General features: G+C 40.5%; 2 protein-coding genes across 3 annotated transcripts; both read left to right on the forward strand.

The window, feature by feature from the left end:
• Positions 1–3,019: 3,019 nt before the first annotated feature.
• On the forward strand, positions 3,020–5,315 carry LOC147364982 (epididymal secretory protein E3-beta-like). The gene has a single exon (XM_086318999.1). It carries the CDS (start codon positions 3,585–3,587, stop codon positions 4,074–4,076), a length of 492 nt encoding a protein of 163 aa, XP_086175125.1. The 5' UTR covers positions 3,020–3,584; the 3' UTR covers positions 4,077–5,315.
• Positions 5,316–16,922: 11,607 nt separating this feature from the next.
• Positions 16,923–18,545, forward strand: RNASE6 (ribonuclease A family member 6). Of its 2 annotated transcripts, none has more exons than XM_086319000.1 (2): positions 16,923–17,160; positions 17,752–18,545. In XM_086319000.1, the coding sequence occupies exon 2, from the start codon at positions 17,757–17,759 to the stop codon at positions 18,219–18,221; it is 465 nt and encodes a 154-aa protein (XP_086175126.1). In that variant the 5' UTR covers positions 16,923–17,160; positions 17,752–17,756; the 3' UTR covers positions 18,222–18,545. The 2 variants fall into 2 exon arrangements, with proteins under 2 accessions (XP_086175126.1, XP_086175127.1); XM_086319001.1 differs by having other exon boundaries at positions 17,088–17,226.
• The last annotated feature ends 6,638 nt before the right edge of the window (positions 18,546–25,183 follow it).

The following is a 25,183-nucleotide window of genomic DNA, read 5'->3' on the forward strand; positions in this document are numbered from 1 at the left end:
GTTCTGTGTTCCCCTCTGTCATAAAAAATAAATTAACAAAGGTAAGTGTTGCCCTAAGACAATCAGACCACCAGGCTTTTTTCCAGCAAAAAAAAAAAAAAAAAAGTTTATTTGGGATCAGCAAAGAACTGTAATTTTGGGGAGGCAACCATGGTAAGCCACATGCAAATCCTCAGCAAAAATGGAGAGGAGAACTCTTTTATAGAGGAGAAAAAGAAGTTGAGAGGGCTACAGTAAGCAAAGAGCATGTGACTTTTCATTGGCTGAATTGCAACAGTCTCTTAAGATCTGAGCCAGAAGAGGCAATCTTTCTTCTTCCCACTGGCTCTGCTATCCTTGTAGAGTGTGAAAGCTTCCCCTTCTGGTCTCCTGACTCCATTTAAATGAGATTTCTATTTATTAATTTTTTTTAACAAAAAACAAACAGAAGCTTAACAACATGGATATTTCCCATATGCATAGGAGATACCCAGGAAAGCTGATTAAAACTTGATAAATGGACCAAGCTGCTACTTCAAATAACATTTTTAGCTAGAAGCAAAAGTTGGGGATAGTATTTGGGGACTACAAAGGGAAGGGAGCAATTCAGCAGAATTTGAAAGGAGCAAACATTTGGTCAACAAATATTTGTTAAACCTTGCAGAGATCATGGGAACAGAGAAAAAAATTTAACAGACCTCCCTGTCTACACATCCAGTTCATATTATACTATAATTATCCATGGTGATAGCTCTCTTCCTGAAATAAGTCTTCTATCTACATTCTGTTGACTGAAAAAAATTCACAATCTAAAAGTTGAGAATTATGTTTTGTTCAGTGGACTTACTGAGGACTTAAGCTTGGGAGACAGCCTCTCAGCTCTGAGGGACTGTTTTGCAGAAGTAAGGGAAAAACCAGGATATATAGGAACTTTCCCCCAAAAAAGCCACAAATAGTTGGAACATCAAGAGATTACTGTCAATTAAAGAAAAACCAGGCAACTCAAGTTTAACAAATTTAGCACTTTTCCTTGTACAGAAAGATGCAAGAGTCTAGACTCACCAAAATCTTTCCCTGATATACACCTTACCTATCTAGGCCTGTATCCTGTTTATTTCCATCCTGAATTCAACTACTGCAATGACTGCTGGCTTGATGGCCTCAACATCCTTTGTTTCCTGGAATGGCAGGTGATATTCTTTGTCCATAACTCTTTTAGGTAGTTAGGGAGAAGGTCAAATGTTCTTTCAAAATCTTTTGGACCTTGATTGTTTTCAGCTCAAAATAATCCACCTGCCAAAGAGACATATTCTGGGGAGGCAAATGTTACTCCCCTCAGAGGCATACTTTGGGTGGTATATTCTGCTACACTTCGTGATACTCTGATAACAAGGTGGCCCAGTGAGAAATTCAGCCCAGGAGACTTAGCTAGAAACAGCCCTTGAAGAAAAATGTTAATAGAAAACACATTTGAGGATCTCACTTTATCTGCAAAATGTGCCTTTGACTAGATACTTTTCAATTCTCAATGAAAGTCCAGAAGTTTACAATTTCAGGTGCAGTTTCCCTCACTTAAATTCCCCTGGATCGTAACCATCCAGGGAATTTCTCCTAGAATTTTGTTGGGAAACCAGTTTAGGAGCCAAATCTCTGGTTGTCTCCTGAAACCCCCCTCTGGGGTTATCCAGGGCCTTATAATTTCTTAATGCCCACAGGTCAGTCTTTGAAGTTTGACTCCTTTGCTCCAGGCTATTCTCAGAGTGAACCCAAGTGTTCTAGATGAGAAGATACAGGAACTGGTTCTCATAGTAAGTCTGTCTTACCCCCCTCCCCACAACTACTGCCAAGTAATTGGAGTGCTGTACCTCCCACTGCTATTCCTTCCATCTTTCCTTCACTTTTGAGATTTCTTGGCTCTAACGAAAGGGGAAAGACACACTCTGCTCTTCAGATCCATAAACTGATCCCCACTTCGACCAGTGACAGGAGTGTTGCATCTAAATAGGGTGAGTTATGGTTAGAAGGGCTGGTACTGAGGATGCTTGGAGGGAAAGGCCCAGGTATGCTGGACGGGGAGATTAAGATGGTGGGATTAAGAACAGACAGTGATCCAACTTGTAAGTACCAATGACCTGAATTCAATTCTGTATGAATCTCATTGATACAATTCTTAGAGCCTCTCCCCACTCTTCTACCCCTCCGGCTTCCTCCTCAATCTTCCTAAGCATAATATCATTGTCCCTTGATATCTATGGAGTATTGGTCCAGGACCCCCATGCCCAGGATACCAAGATCCAGGCATCAAGTCCCTTATATAAAATGGCATAGCATTTGCATTTAATCTATATATCTGAATCATCTCTACATTACTTATAATACCTAATACAATTTAAATTTTATGTAAATAGCTGTAAGTACAATATAAATGCTATGGAATTAGCTGACAGCACAAAGCAAATTCAAGTGTTACTTTTTAGAACTTTCTGGATTTTTTTTATATATATATTTTTAATTTATGGTTGTGGTTTGTTGAATCCCTGGGTGCAGAACAGGTGGATACAGAGGGCCAACTATACACTGAAGCAGCTTGAATCCTGGTCTTCTCAACCTATTTAGGCCTTCTGAGCCAGGGATAGGGTATCACAAAAGAGAAGGCACCTATCCCTTATGCTGTGTTTGATGTAGCACTTGACATTCTCACAAATGCTCTCAATGCATATATCTCATAAGACTCTCACAAGTCTGAGGGACGGATGATTAGGCCCATTTTGGGGCATCATGCTCAGAGTTGAGAACTAGGATAGACATTCCACAGGGCCAGATATAGTCCTCATGGTAAATGAGGGCAGAGAGCTAGTTTAAAGGGGAGACTTTTTCAAGCAACTCTCTGTCCTAATTTTGAACACAGTAGCTCTTGTGTGAGCAATTTCAATCTTGGTACCTGATTGATTAGAACAATAGTTCAAAATTGGAGCTCATTGTGATGACGTTCTTAACAACAGATCAAGACCATTTATAATGACAATAATTAGGGAAATGGCTTCTGAGAAGGGGTGTGTGTAGTCAGAAGTGATAGCCTGTTTCACAGGCTTTGGGGAAGTGTCATAAGGAAGACGAGATCCTGGGAAGCAACATCTTTCAGAGTCACTGTAGCTGCAGCCTAGGATTTCAGGGAACCAAAGCCTCCTGCTGAGAAAATATCTCCCAAGTCTCTATTCATCTTCTGCATACCCTTTAAAGGTGACAACCTTTTGCAATTCACAAACATAAGGCTTAAAATCCCATTTTTTAAGGATATACACTCCTTTATGAATTGATCTGGATGCAAAACAGTTAGCTAAAGGGAAATAAGTTCCTTAATTCAGGTAGAAGAGAGGGCAGACAAGAGGTATTTGGAACTGTCAAAATAAACTTCATTAATTTTTTACAACTTTGCTCTTGTCTCAGACAGGCTGTAGCATATTGTCATTTCTTGTCAACTTTATTATCTAATGAGATTTATCTTCCAGCCTGGAAACCAAATGGTAAAATTGGGTCCAGGTGCCTACACTGACAGAGAAAGGAATTTTAAGGTGGAGCTCAGCTCTTAGGGCAGTGTTGAAATAATGCTTTCTTCTCTCTTCCCTGTGGATCCACAGGTGGTCCTGGTGACTGAAATGGCATCCACTCTAAAGGCCCTAGGCTCTCTGTTGGCTCTGCTGTTTCCTCTATGTGGGCTCCTTGTACACAGCCAGAACCTTTCCTGGAGGGAACTTATGAAACAGCACCACCTGAGCACAAATTGGGAATTCAGCAAGTACAAATGCAATGATCTGATGAGGGAAAGAGGCATTCCAAAAAACAAGAACTATCACATCTTCATCTATACCTTATGGCACAAAATTGTACATATATGCATGAGGAACTGGGGAGACCGCCACAGAAATGTATATATATGGGCCACATATCCCTTCGAGGTACTCAAGTGCATCCGGAAGAACAGCAGAGGCAATTACAAAGATTACAAGAGCTACAGCTACATTGAATTCCATTGCAGCAGGAATGGGTTTGTTGATGGCATAGAGGACATGCGGTTATTAGAAGATATCAGCAACTAGAAAGTCCACCCACAGCCACAGCTTTCAGTGTTCAGTGCTCCCAAGTGGTGGCCCCGCCTACATCAAGAGCCCTTACGTTTATGTACCAACGTTTTTCAACTACTTAGCATTTTTCACGTGGTTTCTTGCTCTCATAACTGCCCATGTTGCTTCTCTGCCTGGAATACCCTTCCCCTCTCATTTATCTGATTTTCTTCTGTTTTTTTTTTTTTTTTTTTTTAAGATTCTGCACATATGGCGTCTCTTTTTTTACCATCCTAGGAATTTTCCTGATATGGATTCTCCTTATACCTTTGCAAACTGAATGATCTTCCCATCCCTAAATAAATTATATCATTCCAATGTGTATGGCATGTATGTATGTATACAGAGTATGTGTTGTGTGATTAGTACAGGTGTTTTAAGTGTGTGTTATATAGCTTATGCTTAAATGTGATTTGTACTGTTTATAGGTTTAAAGTATGTTACATGTGTCTGTCTCCTGTGTGTAATAGGTTTCTGTGTGTGATGAATGTATAACTATTTATGCACTAAGCAGGGATAAGATGTGACGTAGGCTTTGATGGTGGGGACATGTTGAGTTCCACCCAGATTGGTGGGTGTGGCCAAAGCTGATTAGGTATAAAATATCTAGCATGTTCCTGGCACATAGCAGGTGCTCAGTCAACAATGATTTTATTCCTTCCTCATCCTTTGACTTGGTATTTTAACTTTGAGAAAACAAACATGACAAGTGCCCAGCAATTGTCTGTTCTCTCTAGGTTTCATTAAAAGTATCTGTAAGGAGGGTACTGCATTTTAGATGAGTTAAGGTCATATGTTTCCTGATGAATAAAATATCAAGTAGAAGATATGAACATAAATCAGTTTATCTGCTAATAATCATGTTCACTTAGCAGAAATATAAGGTAAGGTTGCTGCTGCTGCTGCTGCTGCTAAGTCGCTAAGCCGTGTCCGACTCTGTGCGACCCCATAGATGGCAGCCCACCAGGCTCCCCCGTCCCTGGGATTCCCCGGGCAATAACACTGGAGTGGGTTGCCATTGTAAGGTTCAGTTCAGTTCAGTTCAGTTCAGTCGCTGAGTCATGTCGGAGTCTTTGCAACCCCATGAATTGCAGCACGCTAGGCCTCCCTGTCCATCACCAACTCCCAGAGTTCACTCAGACTCACATCCATCGACTCGGTGATGCCATCTCATCCTTTGTTGTCCCCTTCTCCTGCCCCCAATCCCTCCCAGCATCAGAGTCTTTTCCAATGAGTCAACTCTTCACGTGAGGTGGCCTTTCAGCTTCAGCATCATTCCTTCCAAAGAAATCCCAGGGCTGATCTCCTTCAGAATGGACTGGTTGGATCTCCTTGCAGTCCAAGGGACTCTCAAAGGTCTTCTCCAACACCACAGTTCAAAAGCATCAATTCTTTGGCGCTCAGCCTTCTTCACAGTCCAACTCTTACATCCATACATGACCACAGGAAAAACCATAGCCTTGACTAGACGAACCTTTGTTGGCAAAGTAATGTCTCTGCTTTTGAATATGCTATCTAGGTTGGTCATAACTTTCCTTCCAAGGAATAAGCGTCTTTTAATTTCATGGCTGCAGTCACCATCTGCAGTGATTTTGGAGCCCAAAACAATAAAGTTTGACACTGTTTCCACTGTTTCCCCAACTATTTCCCATGAAGTGATGGGACCAGATGCCACGATCTTCGTTTTCTGAATGCTGAGCTTTAAGCCAACTTTTTCACTCTCCACTTTCACTTTCAACAAGAGGCTTTTGAGTTCCTCTTCACTTTCTGCCATAAGGGTGGTGTCATCTGCATATCTGGGGTTATTGATATTTCTCCCGGCAATCTTGATTCCAGCTTGTGTTTCTTCCAGTCCAGCGTTTCTCATGATGTACTCTGCATATAAGTTAAATAAGCAGGGTGACAATATACAGCCTTGATGGACTCCTTTTCCTATTTGGAACCAGTCTGTTGTTCCATGTCCAGTTCTAACTGTTGCTTCCTGACCCTTAGAGGACTTTAAAATGAAATTCTGTTCAAGAGTGAGGCTTAAGACTTACACTCTGTTGAAGGAAAGAGGAAGTATATGGGAGAAGGAAATGTTGAAGACAGAAGTAAGTAATGTCCACAGTAGTTCTATTTGCTAAATAGGGGATAGAGACACAGGGTAAGAGAAATGTTCATGTCATATAATTATGCCCAGGGCAGGTATGTGAAGGAGAAATACTAAACACTATTATTCAGTCTCCAGCATCAACAAATGACTCAAACTTTGAAACAACTAGAAAAAAGACCAAGGTATAAACATTTTTATACCTTGACAAACCTAGACAGCATAATAAAAAGCAGAGACATTACTTTGCTGGCAAAGGTCTGTCTAGTTAAAGTTATAGTTTTTCTAGTAGGCACGTATGAATGTGAGAGATGAACCACAAAGAAGGCTGAATGCTGAAGAATTGATACTTTTGAACTGTGGTGTTGGAGAAAACTCTTGAAAGTCCCTTGAACTACAAGAAGGTCAAACCAGTCAATTCTAAAGGAAATCAACTCTAAATATTCATTAGAGGGACTGATGCTGCAGGTGAAGCTCCAATACTTTGGCCACCTGATGTGAAGAGACATCTCATTAGGAAAGACCCTGATGCTGAGAAAGATTGAAGGCAGGAGGAGAAGGGGATGACAGAGGACGAGATAGTTAGATGGCATCACTGACTCAACGGACATGAGTTTGAGCAAGCTCCGGGAGATGGTGAAGGACAGGGAAGCCTGGAGTGCTGCAGTCCATGGGGTCACAAAGAGTTGGACATGACTGAGTGACAGAACAACAATAATATAAAAATTTTAAATTAGCTGATATTTTAAATTAGTTTGCATGCTGTAAGGAAGCAGAATTTTCCACCCTGAAATATGCCTCTTTGGCATAGGGATCATTTTAGCCTGGTTATTTTTTAAGAATCAGCAGATATGAGAGACATTCTGAAAACCAAATAGAAGTTATTTTTTTAACTCTTTTGTAGGAGACATTTGGGCTTCCTAGGTGGAGCTAGTGGTAAAGGACCCGCCTGCCAATGAAGGAAACAGAAGGGACATGGGTTCAATACCTGGGTCAGGAAGGTCCCCTGGAAGAGGGCATAGTAACCCACTCCAGTATTTTAGCCTGGAGAATCCCACGGACAGAGGAGCCTGGTGGACTATGGTCCATAGGGTTGCAGAGAGTCAGACACAACTGAAGCAACTTAGAATGCACACAAGAGACAATTACAGGTAAAAGGGAAATCTCCATTTGTAAGAGTGTCTTCCTGCTGTACCAGGAAGGTGGGTGGTGGCGACTCATACTCTAGAAACTTACCGATGGAGAAGGCAATAATAAATCTGCAAAACAACCTTATCCTTGTTTACTGTGTTTTTCTTGATCATCTTCCATAGATTCCTCAACCTCAACATCTCCTTTCATTTTTAACTAAAGATGGTGTTTAAGGTGATGGCATCAGCCATTTTGGTGAGTTACTCAGCTTTCCAGGTCTCTGCTATTATACGTGTTATTAAACATTTATTTGTTCTCCTGTCAATATCTCATATAATATAATTATTGTACCAGTTAAGTTCCAAGGGAAAAAGGAAACAAATTTTCCTCTCAGCAACACCTTCCTAGAACTCGGGCCTCAATGAGTGGCCAGTGAATCTAGATTGGTCATCATGTTCCAAAGAGCTCCTCAGCTTTGCAGTGTTTTCAGCCTACTTGGGAATGAGCAGAACCCTGGGAGATAAAGAACTTTACCAACCAAACTGACAAGAGATTAGTATTAAACAATAGTTCTAAAAGCAGATAGGATAGGGAGTCCCCAGAGAAGGAGAACCAGGAAGGGCTTTCTTAACAGAAGAGAAACCATTTTAGCCATAGGCATTTTGTAGTCTAGACTTGGCCACAAGATCTTAAGGGAAGTAAGGGAACAAAGGGAAAGCAATCAAGAAGTAATTGTTCAGCAATAAAACAGTGTCTCAGTTCCTCTTCAAAGGACATACATAACAATCTGATAAAGTCTTTTGAGTTCCAGATGCAGGACAGAAAGATGCTGTTGACCGTCCTGACTTCAGTCAACTAAAGCTTGGACTCTATCAACAGTTCCCCAGTTCTACACCGAATTCTCTGCTCAAGCCGCTTAGTAATATGCAAGTACCCTTAGCTTAAAACTTCCCCTTTTATGCTGTTTGCGGAGACTGCTTTGGGAAAAATCTCTGGTGTGCTCCTAACTTGCTGTGTGCATGCTAAGTTGCTTCAGTCGTGTCCAACTCTTTACGACCCTATGGACTGTAGTCCACCAGGCTCCTTGCTGCAAGTAATAAATCTTTCCTGCTCCTGATCTTTGCCTTGATTGTGTCTTTTGGCTTGACATCCATGTTAGGTAGTTAGAATAGGAAACAGGAGTCCAGAATGGCGGAGGCTAAAATACAAGGAACAGAAAAGCCCGTGAAAATAGAACAAAGGAAAGTCCAAGGATGGGACTGAGGACCTCAGGTAGAACAAACAGCATCCTGGCTAGCCCACTTTACATAGGGCACGCCCAAGGGGAGGAAAAAACAGATAAAAAGAGGAGCCAAAGGGCTGGTGCTCTCTCTTCGCGTCTTTTGGGTCGGTATGCCCTAAAGCCTCAAGGATGTATTTTCCTTTTATTTTCTAAATAAAACACAGAGCGGTAACACTGATCTGTCCGAAAGCTATAACACGGTCTGTCCGAGGGCTGAGAGCTGTAACACAGTCTATCTGAGAGCTGAGAGCTGTAACATGGTCTGTCTGAGAGCTGTGACATGCTGAGGGCTTTAATGTCCGTGGCTACAAATTTTTGTTGTGACAAGATAGAACCGAGGAGATTACACTCACCTCACATCCACCAAGAGGTGAATTCAGTTTTCTGGTGGTAATAGTTCTTCATCAATGATCAATTTACATATGGGAAACATATTGTTTTTCTTACTTGATAAATACTGCTTTAAAATGTACTGGTGTATTCTGGTTTATTCTAGATAAACTGGTGTATTCTAGATAATACTGGTGTATTCTAGAGTCATATTTTAGGATTGTCTTTTCAGCTCTCCTACAATAATTTTTCACGAATACCTCACTTTTAAAATTCTTTAAAATTTGTTTTTATTAAAATGTTAAATGATGATGGTTCAAAGCAGTATAGGAAGAAAATGAATTTTAAAGAAATTATTAACAGTTGTAAAAAATTAGTAAACAATACAGGAGGGCATGGCAACCCACTCCAGTATTTTGCCTGGAGAATCCCATGGACAGAGGAACCTGGCAGGCGTTGGTCCATAGCATCGCACGGAGTTGGACCCAACTGAAGCGACTTAGCAGGCACACACACACACATTCTCAATTAAATAGAACTGGAAGACCAGAAGAGGGAGCTCTCACACCCTGTGAACAGAGCAGAGCCTAGCAGGGCTAGCCAGGACTTTCCTGGCAAGGATTCTGCCAATGAAAAGCCATGGACTCTTTGTTTATTATAGCCCTCCAACTTCCTTTTTTTTCTCTATTAAAGTGTTCTCTTTCTCTTGCTGTGCAGGGACTTATTTCTTGACTGCTTTTCTTTCGTTTCTCCATTTCCCCACTTCTCTAATTAGTAACTGTCTGCATCTGCTCTTTGGAAAGGGGGAAGTTCTGCAAACAAGAAACGGAAAGACTTTTGTACCCGGAGGATTCTGCAAGGTCTTGCTCAATTTCAAGCACACAATCTTCATAATCTGACCTGTGCCCCACTTTCTAGGCTCATCTGATATCACTCACTTTACTTGTTCTCTTAGTAGTAGTCATATGTAGCCACTTACAGTTCCAGGAATATGCCATGCACATTCCAGCCACTGAAACTTTGTTCTCACTTCTTGCCACTTGGTGACAATCTGCCCTGTGTTTATGTCCCAGTTCAGTTCATGGCCACTGAGAAGCTGCTGGGCTCCAATCCATGATGACCCCTTCCTCTTAACTCATTTACATCACACATTTGGCATTTAGCATATGCTGCTTTGTATGGTTAAAATTTTTCTCATATTTTATTCATTCATTCATGTATTTATCTATTCAATAGCATTTATAGAATGCCTACTGTGTGATAAATGCTGTGCTAAGCAATTATGGTAGAAGGTGAAAAAGCCAGTTTCCATGCAGTCAAGGGAGTCAAGTTCTCTAGAACAGCTTCTTATAACCTGGGGACTTCAAGAAGTCCGTGAACCATGTTCCCAAGTCCAAGGTCTATCTGCTTGCTGCACAATAGGCCAATGAATCAGAGATGAGGTGTTAAGGCAAGGAATACAACTTTATTCAGAAAGCAAGCTGGAGGAGAAGATGGCCAACTAATGTCTCAAAAGAACCATCTTGTTGGGGGGATATCTGGTTTTTTTATAGAACAGAGAGGTGTGGAGAAGCTGAGGAAGTAAAGTAAAAAGGTCATAAGTCTCACAAATGTTTCCGGGAATGGCCAGCTTCAGGGTGGGTAGGTGTTAATTTCTTTTCTGCCAGTCACAGGTGGACAGGGTCAGATTGTCTCTCTGTGAATAGTCAAGCAGAAGAGCAGACCATTAAGCATGATTATAATAACAAAAGCAGCAAAAAGCAAAGGTTAAAATCGAAGAAGCAGATCCAACATGGAGCAAAAATTGGCTCTTCCTAGTAACAAACCCACTGAAATTATATGGATTCTTCTTGGTATGTTTCCATTTGGGGACAGCAAATCAATGGCTTTCATCAAATTCTCAGAGAAGTTTACAGTCATTGGTCTAGTGGCTGTGATATAATTACCACACATATGCGCATAATTATCAAAGATGCTATTAATCTAGTCAAAACTCATTTTACAAAGTAGGGTTGGTGGTCCCAAAGTAATTTATGTTAAAGATACTCTAACTGGAAAAATTTCAGATTTTGTCTGTCACATGGGATAGCCCATATTTTAGGAGTCAGCATTTTCTGGGACAAAGATATTATTCAATGGTCTTGTTCAAAGATAGATATTTTAACAAGATATTACACACATCAAAATTATAATAACTCCATAAACACTCTTATACAAAGTTTATTTCTGATCCAACAAAGCACTCTAGTTCACATCCATACTGCTGATGGTGAGCAGGTATGAGATGGGAAAAGGGAAAGATGGCTTGCTGTGACATCTTCACACTTTGTTCTGCATTCTGAGAAAATTTCTATCCCTTTTTGCTTTCATGAACTTTTTGCATTTTATAATCCTCAAATCCTCCCCTCAAATATTGAAGAATCCTAGCAATAAAGTATCTTATGACACTCATCAAAAATCCTAAATATCCATTTGAGAAATGGGAGGCAGGTATTCTTGTTTCCCCCCACATAACCTTACGAGTAGCTATAAGTCCAAAGCTAGAAGTCAATTTGCTTCACAGAGAAATTCTAACTCAATTAGAAGGAATGAGGGAAAGCTATTAAGTAAATGTGTGGTTAGTAAAAGCCACCCTGCTTTGAAGACCTGGAGCAAAGAGCAGAAGAGCAAGACAGCAAATCTGATGTTTTCTAACTGAATTTACACTTCAATTATACTTTGGTATAATTGTAATATAATTTAACAATGAAAATAGAATCCAGTGAGTGCTAACAGGGTCTGAACAATTAACAGCTGGAAGAGTTCTGGGCCTGGAGAGAGGAAAGTTTGGAGGAGAGGATATATGAGCATGGTCTACAAAGATGGGTAAGCAACCAAGCAGACTAGGTTGGAAAGGATGATCCAGGAAAAAGAAATAACACCTGTAAAACTGTGAAGTGTGAATTTTTTTTAAAGTTAAAATTGTGGCTATCAAGAAAGTCTAAATAATAAATTCATGTCATTGAATAAGCTCATAAATAAACCCAATTTATTAAATTCATCAGCAATAAGGAAGTCAGTAACATCCAAATAAACAGTTCAAATGTGACTTTAGTTTACAGAAATGTATATTCTTAGCTGGATAAAATTCATTTGCATCAGCATTAACAGGAATGATGCACTGTTATCATTTTATGAAAGTTTATGTCTGTTCTGCAAATCAAAGGTATACACCTTCCCAGTGTCTGTTCATCCACAGCGGGTCTGCTAGACAAATCCTGGTACTAAATGAAAAGACTCCCAGTAATCTCTTTTGTCCATTTCCAAGTCTTGGACAGCTTTCTCTTCTGTTATTGTTGTTATTCAGTTGCTAAGTTGTATCCAACTCTTTGAGACACCATGGACTGCAGGGTGTCAGGCTTCCCTGTCCTTCAATATCTCCCAAGTTTGCCCAAGTTCATGTCCATTGAGTTGGTGATGCCATCCAACTGTCTCATCCTTTGTCGTCCCCTTCTCCTCCTGCCCTCAGTCTTTCCCGGCAATAGGGTCTTTTCTAATGAGTCAGCCCTTTGTATCAGGTGGCCAAAGTATTGGAGCTGCAGATTCATCATTAGTCCTTCCAATGAATATTCAGGGTTAATTTCCTTTAGAATTTACTGGTTTGATCTTCTTGCTGTCCAAGGGACTCCCAAGAGTCTTCTCCAGCACCACAACTCAAAAGCTTCCATTCTTTGGTGCTCAGCCTTTTTTACGGTCCACTTTCACATCCATATTATAACTACTGGAAAAACCATAGCTTTGACTATATGGCCCTTTGTGGGCAAAGTGATATCTCTGCTTTTTAATATACCAAGTTTGTCATAGCTTTCCTTCCAAGGAGCAAGCATCTTGTTTAGAAAATGTATGGAGATCATTATGACTGATGTGAAAAGAAGAAGGAAGTCACAAGAAATAGTCTGATACAGCAATAGGCCAAAGAATAAACTGTATCACACACCCAAATTGACCAATGAGCTAAGAGTTGAAGGCCGTCTTCAGTGTCAGGAATTCAATTCCACAGAAACAATAAAACTAAACCTCACAAAGGAACTTGGAACTCATCACCTAGCATCAGCCTCTGACTCATCGTTCTGGCCATCACTGGCTAGATGCCTGACACAGAAATACATCAGCAACCATGAAAGAAGGAGCATTCTAAGAGGTCTGAATATGGTTGATAATTGTTATAATAAGTATTAGATTGAAGACTGATCTGTTATTTCAGGACAGGGCTTCGAGACTGTTACTTTTGCAGTCAGCAATCAAATAAAGGACTAGAGAATAGAATATACAAAATAACAGGCCATAGACCTAATCCCTTCTCAATGAGGCATGGGTATGGAGAAAACATAGATAATAGAGACCCTATCAGATGCCCTGAACTTGCTTTAGAATTTTAGGGCCGGCACAAGGGCCCAGCCAATCACTGGGGTCCATTTCCTGCACAGGGAGCATCTGATGGGATTCAGGACATGTTACTACTGAATATGGCACCCTGGCATATTGAGGGCTTCCCAGGTGTGCAATGGTAAAGAATATGCCTGCCACTGAAGGAGATGTAGTAGATGCAGATTCTATTCCCAAGTGGGGAAGATCCCCTGGAAGAGGAAAAGGCACCCACTCTAATATTCTTGCCTGGAAAATTCCATGGACAGAGAAGCCTGGTGGACTACAGTTCACAGGGTCACAAAGAGTCAGACATGACTCAGCATGCACGCATTAGCTTATGGAATATTTCAAGCTAAAGGAATTTGAGAGATGGAAGATAGTGCAGGAAGGATTTTCTGACCTTCTGAAGCAGATCAAGAGATCTTCATGTGAGAGGAGCCCTCCCTATGCCTAAGGGGAAAAGAGAATCTTTATCTCTGATCTAGATGAATAGGTCTTGAAAGTTTCTCCTTTCTTACTACACTTAGCTTGTACCTCTGTTCTTTCACATCTGTCCATGTCTTCCCACTTTTTGTCAAACCTAGCATAAAAATGCTTAGGTTTAATCACTTCTTAGGGTCTTCATTTCCTAAGAAGTGTTCCTATGTTCCTTATACTAAATAAATTTGTATGCTTTTATCTTATTAATCTGTCTTTTGTTACAGGGACCCCAGCCAAGAATTTAGAAGCGTAGAAGGAAAAGATATTTTTTCTCTCCTACACTTCAAAGGTTTGGGATAATTTAAGAGAGTTAAGAGAGGTATATTCCCCCATTCTTATATTCCCCCATCTGTCTTGCACCTTACTTATTATAGCAAGACAAGAATTCATCTGCCTGAATTAGGACAAAGTGGAAGCATTATCTCAGGAGTCAAGCATAGGCCCAGTCTTAAAAACTTGGCCATTGGGTGAAAATCAGTGTCAGCCAAGAAAAATGGTTCTCTACTAAGAATCACTGTGGAGTTAATCAAACATAGATATGCAAAGACCTCAGTCCCCCAAATTCAGATTCAGTAGGCCTAGGATCTTGACATTATAAAAAATTTTATAGGCAATTCTGATGTGAGGTCAGGATTAGGGGACCCCTATCTAGGGACATGGATAACTTGATATTGTTTTTCTCTGTAGTAGACTTCGAATACAATCAAGTTGTGGAACTTCAAGGAGAAGGGAGACTATTCTAATACATAGGCTGTAGAAAAAGATACTTGAGTGCTAGGCAAACAGACATCTTAAAACATTTTTTTAAATTAATGGACTTGTTGGTTCAGAGCAATTTTATTTTATTTTTTAAAGATATTTATTTATTTATCTAGGCTGTACTGGGTATTCACTGCAGTGTGTAAGCTTCTCTAGTTGTGTTAGGCAGGCTTCTCCTGTTGTCTGGTGCTCAGGTTTATTTGTCTCACAGCACGTGGGATCTTAGTTCCCAGATCAGAGATCGAACTCTTGTCCTCTGCATTGGAAAACAGATTCTTCATTATTGGACCACCAGGGAAGTCCCCAGGACAAAATTTTAGATTCACAGAAAAATTGAGTAGAAAGTACAAAGAGTTCCCATATGCCTCTTCTTCCTTTTCTCTTCTCCTAACCACACAGTTCCCAATTTTCCTATTATTAACGTTTTGTTTTACTGTAGTGCTTGTTACAACTGATGAGTCAGTATTAATACATTAATACTGGGACTTCCTTGATGACCCAGTGTTAGAATCCACCTTGCCGTGCAGTGGACCCAGGTTCAATCCCCGGTGCAGGAACTGAGATCCCACATACCACAGAGCACCTAAGCCTACCCCTGCGCCTGTGCTCTCGAGTCTGGGTGCAGTGAACCCACATGTGACAACTAGAAAGTCCGTAAGGCACAACAAAATAGCTCACGTGATGCAACTAAGACCAGATGCAGCAAATAAATCAATAAAATTATTTTTTAAAAAATACATTGACTAAAGTCCACAATTTACACTAGAATTTGTTCTTGCTGCACACATTTTTGACAAGTGCATAATGTCATTGTACGGGAAGAAAGTTTTCCTTAGCACTCTTATGGTCCTTGGCTGGGTCTGAAAATTCAGCTGACAAAGATCAATAGAAGAAAAGCATACAATTTTTATTAAATATTCACATGCTCATGGGAGCATTCACAGGAAAATGAAAATCCAAGTAAGTGAACACAGCAGGAAGCTTTTATACCCTTTAGACAAAGAAACAATACCTCTGTAAAGAATTGACAAAACAAAGGGGTTTGGTCTCTGGATAGTATACCAGAGACCAGAGTTGGTATACCCCTTCACCATACTATCTCTGCGTAGTAAATGGTGAAGAAGTAACTAAAAAGATAGTTTTTGAGATTCATTTGCAGATTCTACTGGTGTCCTCACTGGGATGATGACAGTCTCTCTCCAGTAAAAGGAAAATTTATTTTCTGCCTTTGGACAGAAAGAGGGAAGCTTGTTTTGCACTTCATGATTCTTAATTGCCTTCAATACAAAATAATTTTTATGTCAAAGAGCCATATTTTGGGATGACATGTTCTGGTTTCTTTCAATATGAACATGGAACATCTCTCCATTTATTTATATCCTCTTTTGATTTATTTCATCAGAGTTTTATAGTTTTCCTCATATTGATCTTGTACATATTTTATTAGATTTACACCTAAGTATTTCATTTTTCTTTGGTGTTAATGGAAATGTTAGTGTCTTTATTTCAAATCCCAATTGTTTATTGCTGGTATATAAAAAAGCAATCAATTTTTGTGTATTAACCTTGTATCCTGTAACTTTGCTATAAACAGACTAAATTTTACCCTGAAGATTATTTGAGCCATTAAAAGTATTGGGCAAGAGTGTTTCACTGTTACATTTATGTTCAAGAAATGTTAATCTGGAAGTAATGTGTAGAATGGATTGGAAGCAAAAGAGACTATAAACAAAGAGTCCATGTAGGAAACTTTTATGTGAGTCGTCTATGAGGCAATAGGTTCTGAATAAAGATATTGCAGCCCCAACAAAAAGGTACGAAAAGGTTTATCAGGCAAATACCCTAAATGCGCCCTGCTTCATATGTATGGGTCTCTTCTCACAGTTTCCTCTTTGGGATGCCCTTGCCATCTTCTTTACCTAACTTCTAATTAATCCTCAAAACTCAGGGCAGGTGTTGTGCCTTCCAAAAATACTTCCTTTCTACTGTCTCCAGACAATTACCTTGATCACAGCTGTAAGTGCTACTTATATTTATTAATATATTATGTATTAGTCCATTAACCTATCTCTATCATGAGCTCATGAATCAGAGTAGCTCAGTAGCTGGCCTAAAAAACATACACATAAATGAATAGTTCATTCAAGTCTATTGTTGAAATCCACATACCAAGTATGTGGCAGTTATTACATCAGATTTTCATGTATATTTTCTCCTAAAGAACTGAAATCATTAAAAAAAAAAAAGAAGTTCAAGTAAGGAAGGAAACACCATTTCATATCAGGAAGTGATCGGTTCCTCAAAACTGTGTTTTGAGTCTCATTATTTTTAAAATAAGCTTACTCTCCCTGTGTCTACAGTGTAATTGATACTATTTTAAACAGCAGGTTTGAAAATCTAAGTGTTTCATCCATATTGTCCACAAGAAATTCATCTTCCAAGCTCTAGGTTTCTCTTTCTTAGGGTTCAGAACCCTTCCGCACACAGGCAGACCTAGCATGCCTGGGAGGAGAACAACAGACAAAAGCTTCTGGTCCTGGGACTAAGTACTGCTGCTGGAGCCCCATCTTGGAGACCTGGTAAGCCCCACAGCTGGGGAGCGAGTGGGCGGTGAAGATAACTGGGAGATCCAGGTCAAATAGAAGGTGGGTAAATGTTTCAGGAAGCAAGAGACAAGGTTTCTTTTCCTTTGTAAAAACTATTTATTTATTTGGTTGTGTTGGGTCTTAGTTGCTGCATGCAGGATCTTTGATCTTCATTGTGGCATGCTGGATCTTTAGCTGTGGCATGTGGGATCTAGTTGCCAGACCAAGAATTGAAGCTGGGCCCCCTGCATTGGGAGCTCAGAGTCTTAGCTACTGGACCACCAGGGAGGTCCTGGGAAGAGACAAGGTTTCTGACGTGGGCAGCATCAAGCATCAAAGGAATGCAGGTCGAAGAGAAGAACAAGATATACCAATCAGAGTAAAGGTTGTCTTACCTCAAATTCCTCCTCACTGGGCTTTAGTTTCTTCAAAATTGTGAGACTCAAGTGAGAAAGGAGATGGTTTAAAAAAAAAAAAAGAGCTATGAAATCTTAAAAGGCAGAATGAAAATATGAATGGTTATGAGCAATAATTTCTCTCTTATTGCTTCTACTGCTACGATCTATTTTCTCTCTCCTTGCACAGAAAAGATGGGGCCACATCTTCTGGGACGTTCTTCCCTCCTCTTATTGCTGCTGGGAATGTGGTGGTCAGTGCGTCCACTTTGTGCTGTGCCAAAAGGTCTCACCAAGGCTCGCTGGTTTGAAATTCAGCACATACAGCCAAGGCTTCTCCAGTGCAACAAGGCAATGAGTGGTGTCAATAACTACACTCAGCACTGTAAACCTGAAAACACCTTTTTGCACAACGTCTTCCAGGATGTGACTGCCGTCTGTGATATGCCCAACATCATCTGTAAGAATGGCCGGCACAACTGTCACCAGAGTCCAAAGCCTGTCAACCTGACTCAGTGCAATTTCATCGCGGGAAGGTATCCTGACTGCCGCTACCACGACGACACCCAATACAAGTTCTTCATTGTTGCCTGTGACCCGCCTCAGAAGACCGACCCCCCTTATCATTTGGTTCCTGTACACTTAGATAAGGTTGTTTAAATCACTTTGCTTCTCGCTCAGCACAAATTCTCTTATGATCTCCTCTGATTTTCTTGTCTTTTATTGATTTTCCTGGTTCCCATAGAAGGAAAAAGGAGAGTGTTGGAAAAATTAGAGTGGAAAAAATGAGGATACCAGATCAGAGTTGGAACAACAACAAAAAAGTCAGATGCTTTTCTGCCTTGGAGCTCTGTGTTTTGAAGGAAGGTAGTAGATAAAAGGGTAAAGGAGGGTCCAGACCTCCATATTTTTAACCTTAGGAATTTGGCCAACGTTTGCTGTATTGTGTTCAGAGCAATAAAACCATTTTTGGTTGCATTATAATGAGTGTGTGTATAAGTATGTTTGAGATCCCTTTCTCGTCATTGCCAGCCTGGAGCTATCTAGGCCTGCATTTGCCAACATTCCAAGAACTACTTTGGCCCTAGGCAAACTTTGAGATTATTTAGCAACTGGGGCCTTGGCCATGTCCCTCTTCCTTGTGTTTCTGGGATTAAAGAGAAAGAAAATTCTCCATCCCTTCAAGCTCTGCTCATAGCTTTACATATTTCCCCTGAAATACTTGTCTGTGTTTGTTGGAGGTGGCACTGATACAGAGTGCTAATGGCATTTCACACACAGGTTCTAACACTGGTAACTGAGGCATCCTAGATCTTAACTATTTATTTCTATATTTAATCAGATAATGTTTTAAATATAAATAGTTGAAGGGGACTTCCCTGGTGGTAGAGAGGATACAGGTTCAATCTCTGGTTCGAGAAGATTCCACACGCTGAAGAGCAACTCACCCCATGCACCACAACTACCGAAGCCCCTGTGCCTAGAGCCTGTGCCACTAAACCGGAGAAGCCCCTGCAACCGGAAACCCGCTAACCGCAACAAGGAGTAGCCACCACTCACCGCAGCTAGAAAAAGCCAGTGAGCAACAATAAAGACCCAGCTCAACCAAAAATAATAATAAAAAAAATAATAGTGATAATAATCCACAGTAACCTTAGAGTCAAGTCTCCCATTCTCTACTAGAATGAACAAAGAGAAAGTATCGATCACGGAGGGAGTCGGGGTGCGGAGCAGGGGAAGCACTGGGAAACTAAAAACATTTTTGTTCTACCCATTGGGGTTTTGGAACAGATTTTTTTTTTTTTTTAATCATATACATCTTTGTTTACTGTAACAAGAGGTTTAATCAGCCTAAGGGAGTTGTGACATTCATTCAGCTGTCCCTTTGAGGGGTCAGACTCATCGATACCCTTTAGACTCTGGCTCCTGACACATTGCTCACTCTGGTGGGTGCCCAATCTTTTGCCTCAGTTCCTGCTATGATATCGTGTGTCATAGGATTTCTTTCCCTTTGTACCTCCGCTTCCAACGCTTGGTAAGAGAAAGTGCGTATGGTTCACCCTAATGACACTGTACCTCGTTTTCAACTTGTGTGTCTTATTTCCTAATCACCCATCATGAAGGGCGTGGCTGTCATGGAGCAGGAGCAAGCGGTGTCTGGAGGCGTTCCTGGTAGTCACAGCCGGTGCTGTGCTGCTCCTGGCAGCTAGAAGGCAGAGAGTCCAGGGAGGCTCTAACAGCCTTCAGTACAGGATGCCCCGGGATAGAGGGTGCGTGGGTGGCAGAGTCAGTAGTACTGTGACGGAGGAAGTACTGTGACAGAGAAGCCCTGGCCCAGGTCCTTCTGGGAGGGCCCATTTAGTCTGTCACTGGGAGTCTGACTTGCCCACACCCTTGTTTGAGTGGAAGCTGTGTCCTGGAATAGGTATTTGATTTAGAAACTGAAGGACTGGGATTAAGAATTTAGGTCTTAGGAGGAAGGGAGAAAAAATAGTTTTCCACAAACCCTTCTAGGTTCTTGGCCTAGACCCCTCTGTAATAAAAAGACAGATTAGCAGAAGAAAACAATTTTAGTTACACATGAACATATGGGAGCCCCACAAAAATATGAGCCTCAAAAGACAGGAAACCCTGAGGGGTTTTAGAGTCCATGTCTCTAGTGGTATCCCAGGGCCAAGCCTGGTTCCAGGACCATTAGTGCTGGCTTAGAGATGCCACAGTTCCCAGGGAAAATGAGCTAAGTAGACAATTCATTTATCTCTCTTACCCACATGGTATGGAAGCAGAATTTGAGTATCAGGTCAGATGACATTGTACTTTTAAAATTTCATATTGACTACAGGAGGTGGAGCCAATAAAAACAGTATGCCCTTCTTACTGCTTTACTTATTGACTTAGAAAGCTATTTTAACTAGTTCCATTGGGGGCGCAGTGGAGAAGAATACAATTGAAAACCATTTCACTGATAAATTCAATACTCTTTTTAATTTGTAATGCTTTGGGGGGTTTTTTGTTGTTGTTTTGAAAATGCCACACTATCTGTGCTGTGCTGTGCGTGGTCACATCCAACTCTTTGTGACCCCATGGACTGCAGCCTGCCAGGTTCCTCTGTCCATGGGGATTCTCCAGGCAAAAATACTGAAGTGGGTTGCCATGCCCTCCTCCAGGGGATCTTCCCAACCCAAGGATCAAACCCAGGCCTCCTGCGTTGCAGGCAGATTCTTTACTGACTGAGCCACCAGGGAAGCCCAAGAATACTGGAATGGGTATCCTATCCCTTGCACACTATCTACATAGGGCTAATAGAAACAGAAAAGGTGATGCTTACACATGAGGCAAGCCCATAGAGGAAGCCTGTGTGTGGGTGTCAGAAGAAAGGCCCAAGAACCTCATGGGAAGGGAGAGCACATGCTGTTGAGGAGGGGAATTCTTCTGGAGCTCCTCACTCTTCTTGATAGATTTTATCATATCTTGCCCTCTCTCATGCCCTCCTTTCATTTTTAATGTGATTAATTACTTTTCAAAAATTAAACAGTGTCGATAAATACTAATATATAGCACACAAATAGATATTGCTTTTTATTTGCTTACCATTTAAAAAAAAATATATAAAAACATTGGAGTCCATTTTATTCCTCTCTCCATTTCATTCCTCTTAACTCTTCTCAAATGAAATCATAAATTTAGGGTGTTTCCAGTCCCATTTTTTATACTTATACCTCATGTATAATATATTCATAAACAAAATATAGTTTCCATGTACAATTTTAAGATAATTTATATAAATATTATCATGTAATACAAATCATTCTGCAAGTTGTTTTTGTTCATTCAGCAGTGTTTTTTTTAAGATTCATCAGTATTAAAATACATCTTATTGATCTTTTATTACTGATGTTTTTTCTGTGTATTAATAAACCATTATTTATTTATCAATCGTCTGTTGATGGATTTTTGGGATGCTCCCAAATTTCCATTCTAATAAGCAGTGTTGCAGTGATATCTTTGTACATTTCTTTGTGTGCAAACGTTTTTACCAAGGTATATCTAGATGTGGAATTTCCAAGTCATACATATTTTTAATTTTGCCAAATATTGCCATATTTTCTTCAAACTTGTCAACTGAAAGAAAGACACACAGCATAAGAATTGGGAGTTAAAGTTGTATTCATGGTTTTACTGAGGACTAGAGCCTGGGAGACAGCCTCTCAGTTAGTTCTGAGGAACTGTTTCAAAGAGGTAGGGGAAGAATCAGTTTATACATGAATTTTTTGGCTAGAGAATATACAAAGTCAAGCACGGTGGTGGTGGTGGTTTGATCCCTAAGTCATGTTTGACTCTTGTGACCCTGTGGACTGTAGCCCACGGGGCTTCTCTTCCATGGAATTTTCCAGGCAAGAATACTGAAATCACTTGCCATTTTCTTCTACAGGGAGGATTGCAGGTGGATTCTTTACCACTGAGCCACCAGGGAAACAGTCAAGCATACATCTTGGTAAAAGATTACTGTTAATCACAAAGAACAGACATCTCAAATTAATGATTTTAGTGATTTTTATGTATGAGAAGGGGCAAGAATCAGGAGTCATTGACATTATTCCTGAGATAACTATCCAGGGGCCTATTTATTCAGAGCACAGAGTATCTCATCCTGTTTTTCATCCTCAGTTCCCCAGAGGGTGCCCTGTCAGAGAGCAATTGCCGTGGGTTGCAAACTAATCCTTGTATAACTGGGTGATAAGAGATGTTCTTTGTTCTTATTTGTTCACAAACTGATTGGAGCAGTTTGTGTTTTTCTAAGATGTCCATCTCAATATATCTCATTCTCTATACATCTCTTAGAGTGTCGTATTGACTCTTCTCTATCAGAAAGGTCTATGTTCTCTTTCCTTGAGTATGGCTTAGTCTTAGAAACTCCCTTCTAATGAACAGAATGTGGTGAGAATGACACTGTATGACTTTCAAAGCCAGGTCATAACAGGTGATACAGCTTCTGTTTGACTTTCTCTCTATGTTGTGGGACACCCACACTTGGATCCAATCATCATGCTATGAAGAAGGTGGTGCCACGTGGAGGCCTTGTATAGATAATCCAGTCAGCAGGTCCAGCTAAGGTATCAGCCAACATGAACCATCCAACACGTGGGTGAATAAACCTTCAAATGATTCCAGCTCCCAACCTCTGAGTCTTCCATCTGCAGCCTCAGACATTGCAACAGAGACAAGCTGCTCCCACTATGTCCTATCTGAACTGTTGGATCACTGGGAGCATAAGAAATGATTGTTTTATGTCACCAAGTTTGGGGATAACTTGTTACACACATGTAGTAACTGAACCATTGGTCATTTAATTTCACTCTCTCACCAGAAACTATGGTATATGAGTCTTTGTAGCTCAATTATTTGTGGCAAAACATAAGAGTGTAATGGTCCAGCATTTTTGCCAATCTGATTGGTATGAAAGCACATCGTTGTGTAGGAAAAAAAAAAAAAGCAATGTTATTTGTAATTTTAGATCCTTAACTCCTAGTACATTGCCTGACAATTCCTAGTACAATGCCTGACACCAGTGGGTTTCTCTTTTTCTTTTTTTGGCCATGCCACAAATAATGAGAGTCATTTTCTAGGCAGATTGATAAGGAGTCTAGGGGTCCTCAAGGAGAGAGGGATCTGGAATTTTCAAGGAGGAAGAAAGGACAAACCTTTTTTTCCTTCTCTACATTCCTTAGGATTATATAACAATAATGTATCCTGCCTGAGGACAGTCTCTGGATAAACCTTCTGGCTAATTCTGTTATCTTAAAATGTAAATTATGGGAGTAGGTCTGGTGAGGTCTTTACAACCTCCAGACATTATTTGGATTCATTGGAGAGTGTATAACTTCATTGCTAACACAAGCAAGCGGGTACTCTTTCTGTCCGCTTCTGATGCCTATGTCAGAAGCTTTCTCTATCTCCTTTATACTTTAATAAAACTTTATTACACAAAAGCTCTGAGCGATCAAGTCTCGTCTCTGGTTCCAGATTGAATTCTTCTCCTCTGGGGGCCAAGAGTCCTGGTGTCTTCGTGTGATTCAACAACAACCTTTCAATAGGATCTTAGTTCCCCAACCAGGGATCAAACCTCTCTTCCCTCCTGTGGAAGCATAGAGTCCCAGCCACTGAAACCCCAGGGAATTCCCACTGGTGGGCTTCTAATAAATAAGTAAAAGATGCTAAAATGCATAAACAAATTCCAATTAGGAGTGGAAAAAGTGTAGGCAAGTATAGGACTTCCCTGGTAGTCCAGTGGTTAAGACTCCATGCTTCCAATGCAGATGGCATGGGTTTGATCCCTGGTCAGAGAAGGAAGATTCCACATGCCTCGTGATGTGCCCCCCCCACCAAAAGTTACACAACTACAAATTTAAAGACATTTTACAAATGAACCAACCCATAACCATCAAAACATCGCAATCATGAAAGACAAAGAAAGACTGAATTAACAGAGACACATATTTTAAAAGGGCTTCCCTGGTGGTTCAGATGGTAAAGGATCCACCTGCAATGCGGGAGACCTGGGTTCGATCCCTGGCTTGGGAAAATCCCCAGGAGGAGGGCATGGCAACCCAGTATTCTTGCCTGGAAAATCCCCAAGGACAGTGGAGCCTGGCGGGCTACAGTCTATGGGGATCGCAAAGAGTCAGACATGACTGAGTAACTAAGCACAGCACCTTCACAGCACATATTAAAAGAGACTATAGAGACATGACTAAATGCATGGTATGAGCCTGGATGGTATTCTGAAACATTAAAAATTTTTTTTTCTTTTGTTAAAGATAGCAGTTGACGCAAGTTGAATGTAGTCTGCAGGTTAGATAATAGTATAGTTTCAGTGCAAATTTCCTGATTTTGATAAGCATACTTATATTAAACCCTTGTAAAAATAATATGCTTGTTTTTAGGAAATGTATAGTGTACTTAGGAAAAAGAGCAACATGTCCATAACTTATTCTCAAACATTCAGAAAAAAATTATGTATCTGTACATAAATATATGACTAATACAGCAAATGAGGCTCCCTGGTGGCTCAGTGGTAAAGAGCCTGCCAATGCAGGAGATGTAAGTTCGATCTCTGGGTTGGGAAAATCCCCTGGAGATGGAAAAGGCAACTCACTCCAGTATTCCTGCCTGGGAAATCCCATGGACAGAGGAGGCTGGCGGGCTACAGTCTATGGGGTCTCAAAAGCGTTGGACACAACTTAGCAACTAAACAACAAAAATAAAGCAAATAGGAAAGATGTTATTGCTTAGACAATATAGACAAATGGTATACAGGAATTCTTTGTATCATTTTTGCAGCCATTCTGTACATATGAAATTATTTCAAATAAAAATTTTAAAAACAATTTCAGCACAAACATTTACTACCTGTGCAAGTTACTTACCTTTGCAGATAATCAGTGCCTCATTTACTAACATGAAATGAAATATTTCCTGCCATGTGGTGGGCAAGAAATGCCACAGCTATCTGAGATTCTGGCCCCTAACTGTGAATTTATGAGTCATGCCAACAAGCAGCACCACTCCCTACACGAGGAACTTAAGGATCTCATAGTCATAAGTGATTACAGCCCTCTGTG

The sequence above is a fragment of the Bos grunniens genome, chromosome 10 (genome assembly GCF_055505025.1).
Source record: "Bos grunniens cultivar Pamir isolate PY7600 chromosome 10, Bosgru_T2T1.0, whole genome shotgun sequence".
In the NCBI taxonomy this organism is placed as follows: domain Eukaryota; kingdom Metazoa; phylum Chordata; class Mammalia; order Artiodactyla; family Bovidae; genus Bos; species Bos grunniens.